The sequence below is a fragment of the Sprattus sprattus genome (assembly GCF_963457725.1).
Source record: "Sprattus sprattus genome assembly, chromosome: 17".
Lineage (NCBI taxonomy): Eukaryota > Metazoa > Chordata > Actinopteri > Clupeiformes > Clupeidae > Sprattus > Sprattus sprattus.
In genome coordinates this window covers 3,836,535-3,851,534 of record NC_137915.1, presented here as the reverse complement: position 1 = coordinate 3,851,534, position 15,000 = coordinate 3,836,535, and the positions used below count along the sequence as shown (strand labels likewise).

The window sequence follows — 15,000 nt, the reverse complement described above, 5'->3', positions numbered from 1 at the left end:
TCGCCTTCGGCACGCTCAGTATCGAGCAACACCCTGACTGCAACTATGACTTCTTGGAGGTGAGAATTAGAATTAGCCTCGATCTGCTCTGCCCACCTGGGTCTGCTATGCCTACCTGGGTCTGGTCTGCCCACCTGGGTCTCCTCTGCCCACCTGTGTCTGCTCTGCCCACCTGGGTTCTGCTCTGCCCACCTGGGTCTGCTCTGCCCATTTGGGTCTACCCACCTGCCTCTCTCAGCTAAGTGTGTGCTGGGATTCTGTTCATACACTGAATGTTTGTCTGGTTCTACGAAGCTAGGTGAGAGTTCCACTCAACACATGACAGAACTGTGCCTACTCATTCGGCTTCAGCGTTATCAGAGTGAAGCAAGCAGTGACACTAATTATAGGAGACATTTACATTATGACATATACAGTAGGTGTATGAAAACTGATGAAACCATCAGAGACAGTAGAGGAGGTGCTTCGTGTCCAATCCTAATTTCCTAATCCCAATCTCACTGGGCCTAACAACCGCTGTGTTCTAGATAAAAGATGGTCTGCTCCCTGGGGATCCGGTCCTGGGGAAGTACTGCACCACGGGCTCTCCACCCCCTCTGAGAACCACGGGCCCGGCAGCCTGGGTCCACTTCCACTCGGACTTCACCGTTAGTGACCGCGGCTTCCACATTACCTACACCACCTCTCCATGTGAGTGCTGCAGTCGGGTCTTTAGATTATTACTTTTATATTTATATCATTATTATTATTATATGTCTTTAGATTATTATATATATATATATATATATATATATATTTATATTATTATTATTATATGTCTTTAGATTATTATATATATTTATATTATTATTATTATTATTATTATTATTATTATATGTCTTTAGATATATATATTTATATATATATATATATATTTATATGTATTATTATTAGAAGTCTTTAGATTATTATATATATATATATATATATATATATATATATATTTATATTATTATTATTATTATTATTATTATATGTCTTTATATTATTATATATATATATATATATATTTATATTATTATTATATGTCTTTAGATATTGTAATGACTTCAGCAACAGTGAACACAGACCCATATACAAGAACCAGAGGGTTCTGACCTGATGCAATACATGCAATCTGTAGCTTTTCACCATTTTTGTGTATTTAAATGACTTAAGATAAGTGGGTGTTACCTTGTAGACTTGAGAGCTTTATAAAACATGAAGTCTAGGCCTTGTTAAAGTTGAATGATACGGAAAACTGTATTGCTTTAATGTTCATGTGAGATAATTGGTGTGTGTGTTTGTGTGTGTGTGTGTGTGTGTGTGTGTGTGTGTGTGTCTGTGTGTGTGTGTGTGTGTGTGTGTGTGTGTGTGTGTGTGTGTGTGTGTGTGTGTGTGTGTGTGTGTGTGTGTGTGTGTGTGTGTGTGTGCTTCAGCTGACCCAGGATGTGGGGGTACGTTCACAGAGAGCGAGGGCATCATCATCTCTCCCAACTGGCCCAATAACTATGCCCACAACCGGCAGTGCATCTACATCATCAGGATGCCCCCCGGTGAGACCGTGGCCCTCAACTTCACACACATGGACCTGGAGAGCCACAGTGTCTGCACCTTCGATTATGTGGAGGTAGGACATGCATATGTCTACGGCTGTGACAGAGAGAGAGAGAGAGAGAGAGAGAGAGAGAGAAAGAGAAAGAGAGAGAGAGAGAGATTCAATAGTTCATTAGTATGAGTGTGTGTGAGAGAGAGACACACACAATCTGTGTCTGAGAGTTCATGTGTGTGGATGCATATACGTTGATGTTTTATTGCTATACATCTGTGGGTGTCCTCCAGGTCCGTGATGGTACTAGTGAGACCGACCCACTCATAGGAAAGTACTGTGGCTCCACCCTGCCTGCTCCCATCACCTCCAGGACCAGCAGCCTCTGGATCCGCTTCAAGTCCGACGGGTCTGTCACTCGCGCTGGGTTCAGAGCCATGTATGAAGTCGGTGAGTAACTTAGAACTTAGAACTCAGAACTTAGAACTTAGAACTTAGAACTTAGAACTTAAATTTTTGAAAAGGATACTCAGGAGTCAGGACCATGTATGAAGTCGGTGAGCAACTTAGAACTACTGTTCCATTTTTGAAAAGGATACTCAGGCCCCATGGATATAGTGATCATTTGTATAATGTGCCATTTTTACAATAAAGGAAGTAATGTAGGATGCAAACAAATGTAGTATACATACTCATACAGCAATGACAGCATTCATCAGTACATACGTCAGCAAGATATGTAAGATTGATGAAACTTAGCCTTTCATCATGAAGAGACTGAGACAGACTTAAGCAACATCTGAAACCGACTTACAAAAAACAATGGGTTCTTGGCTGAAGGAAATTGTCATGCTATTGCCCTTCCTGTTGTGTTTGATATCACATACAGCAGTTTCACCAACTATTTGAATGGCAAAATAATAGTACAGCTGCAATTACATGTACAGACACCAATTTAAGTGCCCAGGTACTGCTACACTTACGCAAAGGATCAAATCCAGTTTAGAAAGAGCTGTACAACTGTCCTCCCTCTCTGTTTATTGCATGTGTGTCTGCTTGTGTGTGTGTGTGTGTGTGTGTGTGTGTGTGTGTGTGTGTGTGTGTGTGTGTGTGTGTGTGTGTGTGCGTATTCTGTGTGTATTGTAAGTGTGTAACACTATCACTCCCAGTGCACACTGAGTTTTCCCACCTCTCTTGAATTAATAGCAGCTTTTCTGCTTTGCCAGCACTTCTGCTCTGATCTAGCGTGTTCCCCAGCCACAGGGCACAGCAAGAGCTGGTCTGATTTGAATGCTGCTCTGCATTAAACCCCACCATCCATCTCTCAAGGGGCCCATGCTTCCCCTCTTAGAAACCCTCCCCCCCCCCCCACACACTCAAAGGCTCTCACCCGCACCCGCTTTTCTTAGATTACCCCCCCCCCCACCCCCTATCCTCCCCTGCAGAGAGCGTCACCTTCTCTGACACCCAGGCCCTGGGCTCCTGCATGTGTGATTAGCAGGGCGGCAGTTCAGAGCAGCATGCATATACATGAAATCATACATATTCATCATGCAGTCAGGCAAGTCGAGGAGAAGGGGGGGAGAGAGAGAGGGGGAGAGAGAGAGAAGGGGAGAGAAAGAGAGAGGGAGAGAGAGGGGGAGAGAGAGAAGTGAGAGGGAGTGTTGAGAGCAACAGAAAGAAAAGGATTATAAGGCTAGTTTCAGAATAAACATAAACCTCTTAAGTCTGTAAAAGTTTCCAGACTGTCAAACGGCACCGTCAATATACTATTGAAAAGATTGGGTGTTGTTTGAACACAGATAGTAGTCGTATTGTGTTTGTGTTTGTGTTTGTGTTTGTGTTTGTGTTTGTGTTTGTGTTTGTGTTTGTATCACTCTTCCTAAGCTGTTCATTGGTAACCTTTCCTCCAACAATGTGTTCCCTCTGTGTCGCCCACCCCACAGCTTGTGGTGCCACCCTCTCGGGCACGGGTCAGATCCGCACCCCCTTCCACCCTGGCGCGTACCCCCACAACAAGGAGTGTGAGTGGGTCATCAACCAGCCTCCGGGCTACGCTAGTACCCTCACCTTCCTCACATTTGACATTGAGGGGGGCTCCACCTGTCGGTACGACTATGTTGAGGTATGGCCAATTTATATATAAATACATATATATATAAATACAGTATATACATACAGTATTTATAGCCCCAGTCCCAACTCTTCCTTTATCTTTATTACTTCATTACTTATCTTGCAAACCGATGGTCATGAAGGCCAGAATTATTTCCTCACTACTGATAAAGACAAATGCTCACTGTCGTTACATTACATGTAATATATATATTGCCGAATGTTATGTGTAGTGTCCTGTGTAACAAAGCAATGCCTTGTTTCCATTAAAAAGTTAAATAAAAGTATATGGCACATACAAAGGTAGTCCAAATGATTTAGCACGTAGCACGTAGCATTGTTAAATCTGTTTCATTGTAAATATAATGAATTCAATCCCATTTTATCCATAGGTCAGGGATGGCTCCTCTGCCAGCTCTCCCCTGATTGGCCATTACTGTGGAACCCAAATGCCTCCTATGCTGGAGTCTACACAGAGATCAATGTACATCCGCTTCAAAACAGACTCCTCCGTCTCCAACCTGGGCTTCACTGCTGAGTATGCCTCCTTTATAGAAGGTACTGAGCTGGATCCCATCCAGGAACCATCACCAATTGCTCTATACGCCTCTCACCCATATTGTTCATATACACTTTACTTTGTGTATTTTACTTTACTTTACTTTACTTAGTGTACTTTACTTTACTTTACTTAGTGTACTTTACTTTACTTAGTGTACTTTACTTTACTTTACTTAGTATACTTTACTTTACTTAAATAAGTGTACTTTACTGTAGAAATGTAGGCTCATACAGTGCCTTTCATGATCTGATGCAGAGATTAGAAGACAGTAGATGAGTAGGTGTCCATGATGACACTTAGAGTAGATGTGTGGAATAAAGAAATCTGTCACCCAAGCAATTGGTTCTTATACCCCCAACAGGTTGTGGGGACACACTAACAGATCCCAGTGGCTCGTTCAATAGTCCTGGTCACCCCACTAGCTACCCGCATGGGGCCAACTGCACCTGGTACATCTCTGTCACCCCCGGCAACCTCATCCGCATGTCATTCACCTCCTTCAACCTGGAGTACCACCAGGACTGCAGATATGACTATGTGGAGGTGTATGACAATGGCACAGCGCAGACCGGGACACTACTCGGAAGGTAGACTACCATCACGGATTCTCCATCTTCTGTTGGAATAGTATTCTTGTTATCATCTTATTCAATGTTTTCATTGGCTCTTTTTCCTTCCTGTCCCTGTCTTCTGTAACAAGCAGTCAACCTCTGACCCTTTGCCCTGACCTCTGACCCTTTGTCCCCCCCAGATACTGCGGCCGGTCGGTACCTCCATCTCTGACCAGCACAGACAACATGATGACCCTCCTCTTTGTCTCGGACTCCAGCGCGGCAACCGAAGGCTTCTCTGTCAGCTATGTGTCAATCAACGCCACTACAGGTAGCACCACTTCACGGTTTAGAATAAATAAAATATCATTTACTATATTTATTTTTGTTATATTTTATTATATAATATATAAAAATACAATTTTAAAAATACAATATTAAAGAGACATCACTTGTCAGACGAATTTTTAAACTATAGTTCTAGTAGGGGAACATCTACAGGTAAGACCTTACCCATACCACTAATAGATGGAACCTTAAGAGGCATAAGCCCTGACCTTTCACCCCTGACCTTCATCCATTGCCCCCACCTGCAGACTGTAGTGAGGTCTTCACCACGCCCACAGGGGAACTGTTCTCCCCCAACTTCCCCAGTTACTACCCCACGAACCGCGAGTGTGTGTTCAAGATCATCGTGGCCGTCAACATGCAGATCATGCTGAACTTCACTCACTTCGAACTGGAGGGCTCTCAAACTGCAACGAGCTGCAACTTTGATTATGTGGAGATCAGGTACGTGATTGCAACATGGAAAGGATTAAAGCGCCTAGAGGCAATTGTATTGTTATGGCGCTATATAAATTAAATTAAATTGAATTTGAATTGAATTGAATTGAATTGAATTGAATTGAATTGAATTGAATTGAATTGAATTGAATTGAATTGAATTGAATTGAATTGAATTGAATTGAATTGAATTGAATTGAATTGAATTGAATTAAATTTAATTTAATTTAATTTAATTTAATTTAATTTAATTTAATTTAATTGAACTAAAAGAGTTTTGAAACAAGTTTTTTAATACTTACTTATACGTAATACTTATAATACAGCTGTGCATGTACAGATATAAGGAATGGAGATGGATACAATGTTTACTGCCATGTAATGCATGCATGCCATGTGCTGCAGATGTGTATACAATCATGCATTCATAGATCTATGGGATGGTATGAAATAGTTAGAGAGCATTCATGATAAAATGGTTTACTCTTTGCAGGGATGGAGGCTATGAGACGTCACCTCTGATTGGACGATACTGTTCAACCAACAAGCCACCCCTAACGGTCTCTCACAGCAACCGGATGTGGATCAAGTTCCGATCTGACACGTCTATCACTCGGATGGGATTCCGTGCTCATTGGGATGGCTCACAGACAGGTGTGTGTGTGTGTGTGTATATGTGTGTGTGTGTGTGTGTGTGTGTGTGTGTGTGTGTGTGTGTGTTTGTGTGTGTGTGTGTGTGTGTGTTTGTGTGTGTGTTTGTGTGTGTATGTATGTATGTGTTTGTAAAAGCAGCCATTTCTAAAGTCGTTACCCCTGCACCAACACTAGCCATCAAGCCAAGTCAACCCGTATCACTCTCATACACATGTTCAGGCATCCATGTTAATTTGCTATTAGGCCATTAGGCCTGGTGTGAAACCAGTGTGTGTGTGTGTGTGTGTGTGTGTGTGTGTGTGTGTGTGTGTGTGTGTGTGTGTGTATCTTGAAGACTCTGCTGTCTGAGAAGCCTGATCTCTCTAAATTCATCTTTACATCCTCTGTCAGGCTGTGGAGGTACTCTCACCACCACCACGGGTGGGTTCTCCTCCCCCGGTTACCCACTCCCGTACCACCCCAATGCTGAGTGCTACTGGCTCATCAAGACCAACGCGGGGAGCCGGCTCACCCTCAACTTCGGTGACTTCCACCTGGAGAGCAGCTCGAACTGCCTCTATGACTACCTAGCAGTGAGTACAGCTCAACCTGCGTCAAGCCAACCCCTTAGTCAAGTCAAGTCATATTTGTTTGTATAGCACATTTAAAAACAGCTCACGCTGACCAAAGTGCTTAATAACAGTTAAATCACAATAAAATGAAATATAAAAAAACAAATAGAAAACAGAAACAAAACAATAAGATCGCAAAAAATAAATACAAATAATTTAGTACAAAATCAAATAGAAACAGAACAACAGAAACAGAAACAGAAGCAACAAACTCAACTAGGCATCTATATACACATCAGAATAACAGAAACACTGAGGCCCCAGATTCATAACCTCCTACTTCCTGTTCCTGTGTGTGTACCCTTGTTCTTTCTTCCAGGTGTATGATGGGAACAGCACTAATGCCCCCATGTTGGCTCAGCTGTGTGGGTCTCAGCTGCCTGCCTCCATCAACTCAAGCAAGGAGCATCTCTACGTGAAGCTCCGCACGGACAGCACCGTCGGGGCCGGGGGCTTCCTCGCCTCTTACAACACCAGTACGTATAAATACACACACACACACACACACGCACACACACACACACACGCACGCGTACGCACACTTACACACACACACACGCACATGCACATGCATGCACACGCACACACAAACACACACACACGCACACACACCCACACAAACACTTACACACACACACACACGCACACACACTCACACGCGCACAGACACACACACATACACACACAGACGTACACACACACACACAGAACGCTGAACCTAGACACACTGTCATGGTCCAGACACCGGTGGCCATTTTCCCACAGCCATTTTGATGGTTTCTTCTAATTCAGACTAAAACCTCTTTATTAAATGCCTGATTTATTTGTTGACCAAATTACTGCAGAACAATGGTTGCTTATGCACTGTTGAGTCTATTCAAGAAATTCTGGCAAGGAATGCACATCTACAAAAAACACATGAAAAAAAAAACGATTTCTGCACGCATATGCATAAGCTCTGTCGTTCATCTTGGAACTCACATTTACAGAGATGATGAAGGATTGATTTATAATAACCAGCCTAATTTTAACCAAGTCTTCCGCATGATGTAGCCTACCATTTTGGTTCCCCCCTCCTTGCCTTCAGTAGCCTCTGCAGCCACAGTCATGGTGAATAGCGTCCTGTTATTTACTATGACAGGGTGAACCCAGTGCGGGTGAGATGGATTGGTTTCATTAGACTGGGGGAGAGCAGTGCATCACATCATGAAAGCGGCCTCCTCCTGCTGCTGCTCCACTGGCTCCTCAGGGTTGCTGAGGTGTCGGCATGACGATAGTACATCTCTTTAGCCTATAGAATGTGTGGTGAGGTCATGAGAAAGAGAGAGAGAGAGTGTGAGGGAAAAGAGAGTAATAGGAGAGGTGGGCGGTAAGTAATCGGGGTTAGGTGCCTTGCTCAAGGGCATCCAGGGCTGAAGTGCCCTTGAGCAAGGCACCTAACCCCGATTACTGTTCCCCGGGCGCTCAAAGCAGCTCACTGCTCCGCGTTAGTGTGCTTCACTTCACTTTGTGCTGTTTGTATCACTACCCTGGATGGGTAAAATGCAGAGATCAAATTCAGAGTGTGTGTGTGTCACTATCTCTGCCAGAACTTAGTCACTTTCAAGAGAAGAGAAGTGGAGCATGTGAGGGACTGGGAGGTGTCATAACTTTAGTTTTTGTCAGCGTTAAACTTTAGAGTTTTAAGCAGTCAGAGTTCAGTCATTATATGAAATATAGCAGAACATTTCTCTTGAACAGGTTGTGTCATGTGTCACCTGTGTGGTCTCCTAGAGGATTAGTCAAAGCTGTGTGGCCCTGTTTGGGTTCTGAAGGGGCTTCAGACAGGAGGAGAGTCAGGGTCAGATGTAGCTGACAGCAAGGGCCGGCCCCTCTTTAAAGGACGGACAGTAGGCAGTGTGCAGCTCCGGTGCTCTTTAAAACCCTCTCAAATGGAACTTTCTGGAAGCCTTGGCTCCGAGACTGCAATGTCCGTCCAGGAGTGTCTGTCTTCCTTTGTTCCCCAGAGGTTCTCTTAGCCAGCTTGGCTCCAGCTTCATGCCGCCCCGGCAGTTTCTGTTCTCTGATCAAAAGCACTTAGGGGGTTTACAACAGCAGGGTCAAAACACACACACACACACACACACACACACACACACACACACACACACACACACACACACACACACACACACACACACACACACACACACACACACACACACACACACACACACACACACACACACACACACACACACACACACACACACACACACACACACACACACACGCACACACAGCAGGGTCAAAAGCCCTCAGCAAACAAACACACTGTCTTGGCACAGTGAAGCTTTTTTTTGTTTGTGTTTTGTTTTTGTGAATTTTAATTGGATAAAGGTTTAATTTAACTGTGAACGTCCGTTGATAAACTGAGCAGTTCAAGTTTAAAATGTGACTTTTTGGAGAATGATGTCTCATAAATGGTCATTCTCCTTGCAATCCCCTTAGCTTGTACGTTAACTATCGGTCTATATTCTCCTTGCAATCCCCTTTGCTTGTACGTTAACTATCGGTCTATATTCTCCTTGCAATCCCCTTTGCTTGTACGTTAACTATCGGTCTATATTCTCCTTGCAATCCCCTTTGCTTGTACGTTAACTATCGGTCTATATTCTCCTTGCAATCCCCTTTGCTTGTACGTTAACTATCGGTCTATATTCTCCTTGCAATCCCCTTAGCTTGTACGTTAACTATCGGTCTGTATTTTTTTGTCTCTAGTGTGCCAGGGTATTTTCTCCAACCGGAGCCGAGGTGTCATAGAGTCTTTGAACTACCCCAACAACTACCCCCATCACTCCCTCTGCAGCTGGACCATCAGTACCACCATGGGCAACACCATCAACTACACCTTCATGGCCTTTGACCTGGAGACGACCTCTTCTGCCTGCCTTTATGATTACGTGAAGGTGAGATTCAGCCCTCAACTGTGAACGTGAGCTGCGATGTTATGGAATCGAGACCCCCAGTATTTTGGAGTTAGATTCCACATTTTTGTTTCAATGTTCACAGGGAAAAACCTCAGTTGTGCTGTGTACCCAAAACAAAGTCCTTCCCCATAAAGAGTAACTTTCTCCCGGGCCATTTGTGAGCCCTCACTGAGGCCTTTGTGGAGCCTGTATTGTGATGAGGGACTGAATCATTCCCTGAGGCTTTTATAGACTTTTCTCTTTCATGCTGTTTGGATTCCTGAGCAGAGCTCTTGTCTTAGGCCGCGGCTGTAATGAAAGGCTCTGAGACGCTCACATCACTGCAGTTCTTTTTGTGCAGTCATGGAATTACAGTTTATCCGCTCTTTGGAAGGGTCTTTCTTTTTTTCCCCTTTAAAGAAAACACTGCGCAGTCCACCCAGTCCACAATAGTGCCTGAGAGTTGTTCCTTGTCTTGCCAGTCTCCATGGTTACGCCAACACAAATGACATCATAGGGCCCCTGGATGAGGGTAACTGAAGACCACGGTCCTGGAAACGTGTGCAGGCTTCCTCCCTCCCTCCCTTTCTCTCTTTCTCTCTTTCTCTCTCTCTCTCTCACTCTCTTTCGGTCTTTGTGTGTGTGTGTGTGTGTGTGTGTGTGTGTGTGTGTGTGTGTGTGTGTGTGTGTGGACAGCTGGATTTTGCTAAAAAAGCTTTTGGCTTTAGTTGTAGTTTATCTACCACACACACTCTCCCACCCCTGTGGTTACGTCATGCAGTATGTTGCAACAGGATGACTTCCCATCAGGGGCGGACTGGGACAAAAAATCGGCCCGGGCATTTTGAACCAGACCGGCCCACTAAATTCGATAACACACCTTTTCAGTCTTTTTGGTCTCTCGAATGTCTACACCAACCAGGCTTTTAGCTAGCAGGGCATCTGCCCTATAGTCTTCTAAAAATGAAGAAGAAATGGGACGCCCTACTTTTGGGCAGGACGGCCTAAAGACGCCCTATTTTTTTTTCTCCCGTTTTACCTGTTAACTTCTCTGAATGTGACAAAATTCACAGTTTCAGTCGCTTCAGTGCTTAGCGAAGTCTAGAATCATACATATGCCCTGCCAATTAGAAAATAGCATTGCTGTATTCCCGCTACAACAACGTTACATCATGATTCCAACGAAACATTGATTCACGGGCTCGCAGATGCTACAGAATACAGGTGTCTCACCGCACGTCACTGAACCTACTACTTTATGAGTTCAACAAGAGTTTGTGTGTTAAGGTGGTGGTCTTAATTAATCTAAATTCAATACAATACAATATACATCATACACTTTAAAGTTGTGTAGAAAGTTGTTACTTTTTGTTAAAGTTGTTACTTGAATTTTGTACCTTGTTACCTAGTTTCAGTTACACTCACTGTTATTATTAGGGTGACACCAAAAAGGAGGACACTATGCGGAATTTCGGAATACGGAATTCCGGAATCACGGAATTTCGTGGTGCTGTGAATAATTACATAGGACTCTGGCGTGCTCCCCTCTACAATACAACTTTGTGTAGTAGAAACAGGTTTATTTGTGTTTAACCTCCAGCGGGTTGATCAAGTGCATTAAGTGTTTGCAGTGGAATAATCATACATTAAAAGAAGTATTTGTAAGTGTTTGTGTGGTTTCTATAGAATAAAGAAATACAGAATATAACATAAATATACATAACTCGCAATCTGTACTAATTTACGTAAATATATAAATATCTGAACAAAATACACAATAACCTATCAGTTATGAATAATGTATAATATATAATTCACTATTATGCACATCAGTGTATCAGCAACACTGCAATTGCAATGCAATATACCCACTCTAAGACCACAAATGGCCTGACAGTCTGAACTCTAAGCTACCAGCAATATCAAAACAAATGGATCTCCGTATTAGCGTTGTATACAGGCTAGAACAAGTCTGGGATAAATTACTAGTTATAGCAGCTAGTGCTTGTAAACATTAATATAAAGAAAGTAAAGCTAGCAGATACATGAATTACACTTACATTGTCGGTAACGCACACGGCAACACAACGTTAATTGTATGCTAGCATGATACAGTGAAAGCATGTCCACTCGTATTAGCAGCTGGCACGAGAAAGAGGAGGAAAGTTTGTGCGCGTTTACCTTGACTACTTATGTCAATGTCACAGCAACAGAAAATGCAGAAGCCATGCAAGGAGTCTCGACTGCTTTTTGATATAAAGTCGTGTTCTTTTGCCCACTCTGGATTGAAAGACGTCTGGCGTTTAGGCACGTTTCTTCTATGTGTGTTAAAGGCACCCAGTGCAACTTTATGTAAACATTCAATGAAAAATAAACATTCAATTTCTAGTCTTTTTTACACGTAGTAAGTTTCAATAACTCCATACCATTACATATCGACATTCAAGGAGCAAAGATGAGACGTCGTTGTGTGGTGAGAACTGATAGAAAATCGTAAACAACAACAATCGCCGGTGGGGAGAAGCCATTTTTCCATTGACTGGAAGCCTGCTTTATTTATTGTAGGTTTAAAAAAATAAAGAAAATGGCGACGATTGTTGTTGTTATCGATTTTCTATCAGTTCTCACCACACAACGACGTCTCATCTTTGCTGCTTGAATGTCGGTATGTAATGGTATGGAGTTATTGAAACTTACTACGTGTAAAAAAGACTAGAAATTGAATGTTTATTTTTAAGCCTCAAAAGTTGCACTGGGTGCCTTTAACTGTCCTTATGTCAATAACAGTTTCTGTCAATGTAGCCAGCAGCATATGTATGACGTAGCCAGCACATGGAGCCTTTTTACATTTTTAACCAATGATATAGGGTTAGAATTGAATTTAAGCATTGAAGAATTGATCTCGCGGTTTCTCTGCACCCCCTTTTCGCTTTCTCTCCATTTTGGACTGGAGGATTCTAACGAAACATGCGTTTCTGTGCACCGACCAAGCTAAAGGTAGAAGGTGTTTGGTGATATGATTGGACGAGCCCCTAGTCACTAAAGAAGACAGCCAATGGGCCGCAGACTAGCGTGCACCTGTCAAGCCATGGGCCAGGCTGAGTTTGTTTACCGTCCTAATGCATTATGTAGGCAGGTCCAAATCGAAAGGGGTTGGTGTTGGGTCAGCCCAGGGGATGTGATTGGGCCAGCCCAGTGTCAATAGGGCCGCTGATGAACTACTTTCGTGGGCCAGCCGGTTAGACCATTATATGGGGGAAAAAAAAAAAATTTGAGTTTGTTTACCGTCCTAATGCATTATGTAGGCAGGTCCAAATCGAAAGGGGTTGGTGTTGGGTCAGCCCAGGGGATGTGATTGGGCCAGCCCAGTGTCAATAGGGCCGCTGATGAACTACTTTCGTGGGCCAGCCGGTTAGACCATTATATGGGGAAAAAATAAATAAATTTGAGTTTGTTTACCGTCCTAATGCATTATGTAGGCAGGTCCAAATCGAAAGGGGTTGGTGTTGGGTCAGCCCAGGGGATGTGATTGGGCCAGCCCAGTGTCAATAGGGCCGCTGATGAACTACTTTCGTGGGCCAGCCGGTTAGACCATTATATGGGGAAAAAAAAAAAAAAAAAAATTTTTTTTTTTTTTTTTTTTTAAATCGGGACTGTCGGCCCATAATGCACGTCGGCCCACCGGGCAAACGCCCGGTATGCCCGACGGCCAGTCCGTCCCTGCTTCCCATGCTTGGAATGTGTGCTCTAGTAACTGCATCAGTCTCCTTCAATCAACATCCTTCAGCTTTGCCACAACAATCAACTTTATCAAAATACCCTGCCCTCTGCAAGTCTTGAAACAAGTACTGCTTCATCAAAATATGCTTAAACATTTCCCTATTCGGTCACAAACAAATCATTTCATTATGTTTTTCCTATCAAAATCGGTGGACGGTTGATACCCATATCCCCATAAATGGTGTGCAGTGACCTTATGTAACCTTTCCCTTCCTCTCGTCTGATGAATATGATGTTCTCTGTTCATGGCAGCCAGCGTCTCTCTCATTATGCTACATTTATCAGGGGGCTATGTGTGTGTGTGTGTGTGTATGTGTGTGTGTGTGTGTGTGTGTGTGTGTGTGTGTGTTACCATTATGCTACATTAATCAGGGGGTTATGTGTGTGTGTGTGTGTGTGTGTGTGTGTGTGTGTGTGTGTGTGTGTGTGTTACCATTATGCTACATTAATCATAGGGCTATGTGTGTGTGTGTGTGTGTGTGTGTGTGTGTTACCATTACGCTACATAAATCAGAGGGCTTAATAACCAGACAGGAGAGCTTCTGTCTCCGCAGCTGAGCTGTGCTGTGCAGCCCTGCATCTCAAAGGGAGTCTGAGCCATCTTTTGGGATAATGTGAAAAAGATTTTTTCTTAATATAGCTAATTTTACCTCTGAGGCTAAATAAAGATGGTATCGCTGTGTGCTCATATCCTCTCTCTTAATTCTCTGTTCCCTCTTTTATTAAAGCGAACATGTGGGGGCCTTTGAAATATTAAAGTTGCACAGAGAAAGTTCAGAAGCACAGAGAAAGGTCTTCCAGTTCTGGCTCAACACTCATTCTTTATATTTGAGATTGTGAAATGAAGCATAAATGAGAAAAGATAAGAATAGGTGGATAAGATCACATAAAATTATTTAAAAGAATATTTAAAATATAGTCAAAAAGAATTCAGTCACAATGCGTTGTTTATGTGGCTGTGCTGTCTGCACTCACTTACCGGTAGATGTTTTGTATCCATTTGTATCCATGGAGATCGTGTTGTATCCATGGTGATCATGTTGTCACTTGTCTGGAGTTCCAGGGTCTGTGGACAGATTCTGCCAAGGCTCTAGTCACCTCTGGAGAACATGACATCACAGCTCAGACATGTTCTGTTCCGTGGAAAGACAGCCATCTCTTATCAGGTGTTCGCTTTGTGTTGCCGGGTTGACAGGTGTCAGCAGAACTTAAATGGAGGCAATGTGACACTTCTTTTGTGTGTTAGCCTTCCACACAGCCTGCTTTAGACATGCTTCACACACACACACACACACACACACACACACACACACACACACACACACACACACACACACACACACACACACACACACACACACACACACACACACACACACACACAGACACACACAAACACTGTCAGAGGTAATCAAGGACCTCTCCA

The 15,000-nt window shown here is 43.2% G+C and overlaps 1 protein-coding gene across 1 annotated transcript in view; it reads left to right on the top strand.

Moving 5' to 3' along the window:
• cubn (cubilin (intrinsic factor-cobalamin receptor)) overlaps positions 1-15,000 on the top strand; it is a gene marked incomplete at both ends in the record, with an annotated part of 62,209 nt that overhangs the window by 10,724 nt on the left and 36,485 nt on the right. Inside the window, 13 exons of the mRNA XM_080855269.1 lie at positions 1-59; positions 528-690; positions 1,458-1,648; positions 1,861-2,017; positions 3,514-3,692; positions 4,075-4,240; positions 4,606-4,831; positions 4,996-5,126; positions 5,392-5,587; positions 6,075-6,235; positions 6,626-6,807; positions 7,166-7,322; positions 9,607-9,794. The exon at positions 1-59 is cut by the window's left edge and continues 123 nt beyond it. Of these exons, the coding sequence (XP_080711395.1) occupies positions 1-59; positions 528-690; positions 1,458-1,648; positions 1,861-2,017; positions 3,514-3,692; positions 4,075-4,240; positions 4,606-4,831; positions 4,996-5,126; positions 5,392-5,587; positions 6,075-6,235; positions 6,626-6,807; positions 7,166-7,322; positions 9,607-9,794 (2,156 nt within the window). The remainder of the gene's footprint in view (positions 60-527; positions 691-1,457; positions 1,649-1,860; positions 2,018-3,513; positions 3,693-4,074; positions 4,241-4,605; positions 4,832-4,995; positions 5,127-5,391; positions 5,588-6,074; positions 6,236-6,625; positions 6,808-7,165; positions 7,323-9,606; positions 9,795-15,000) is intronic.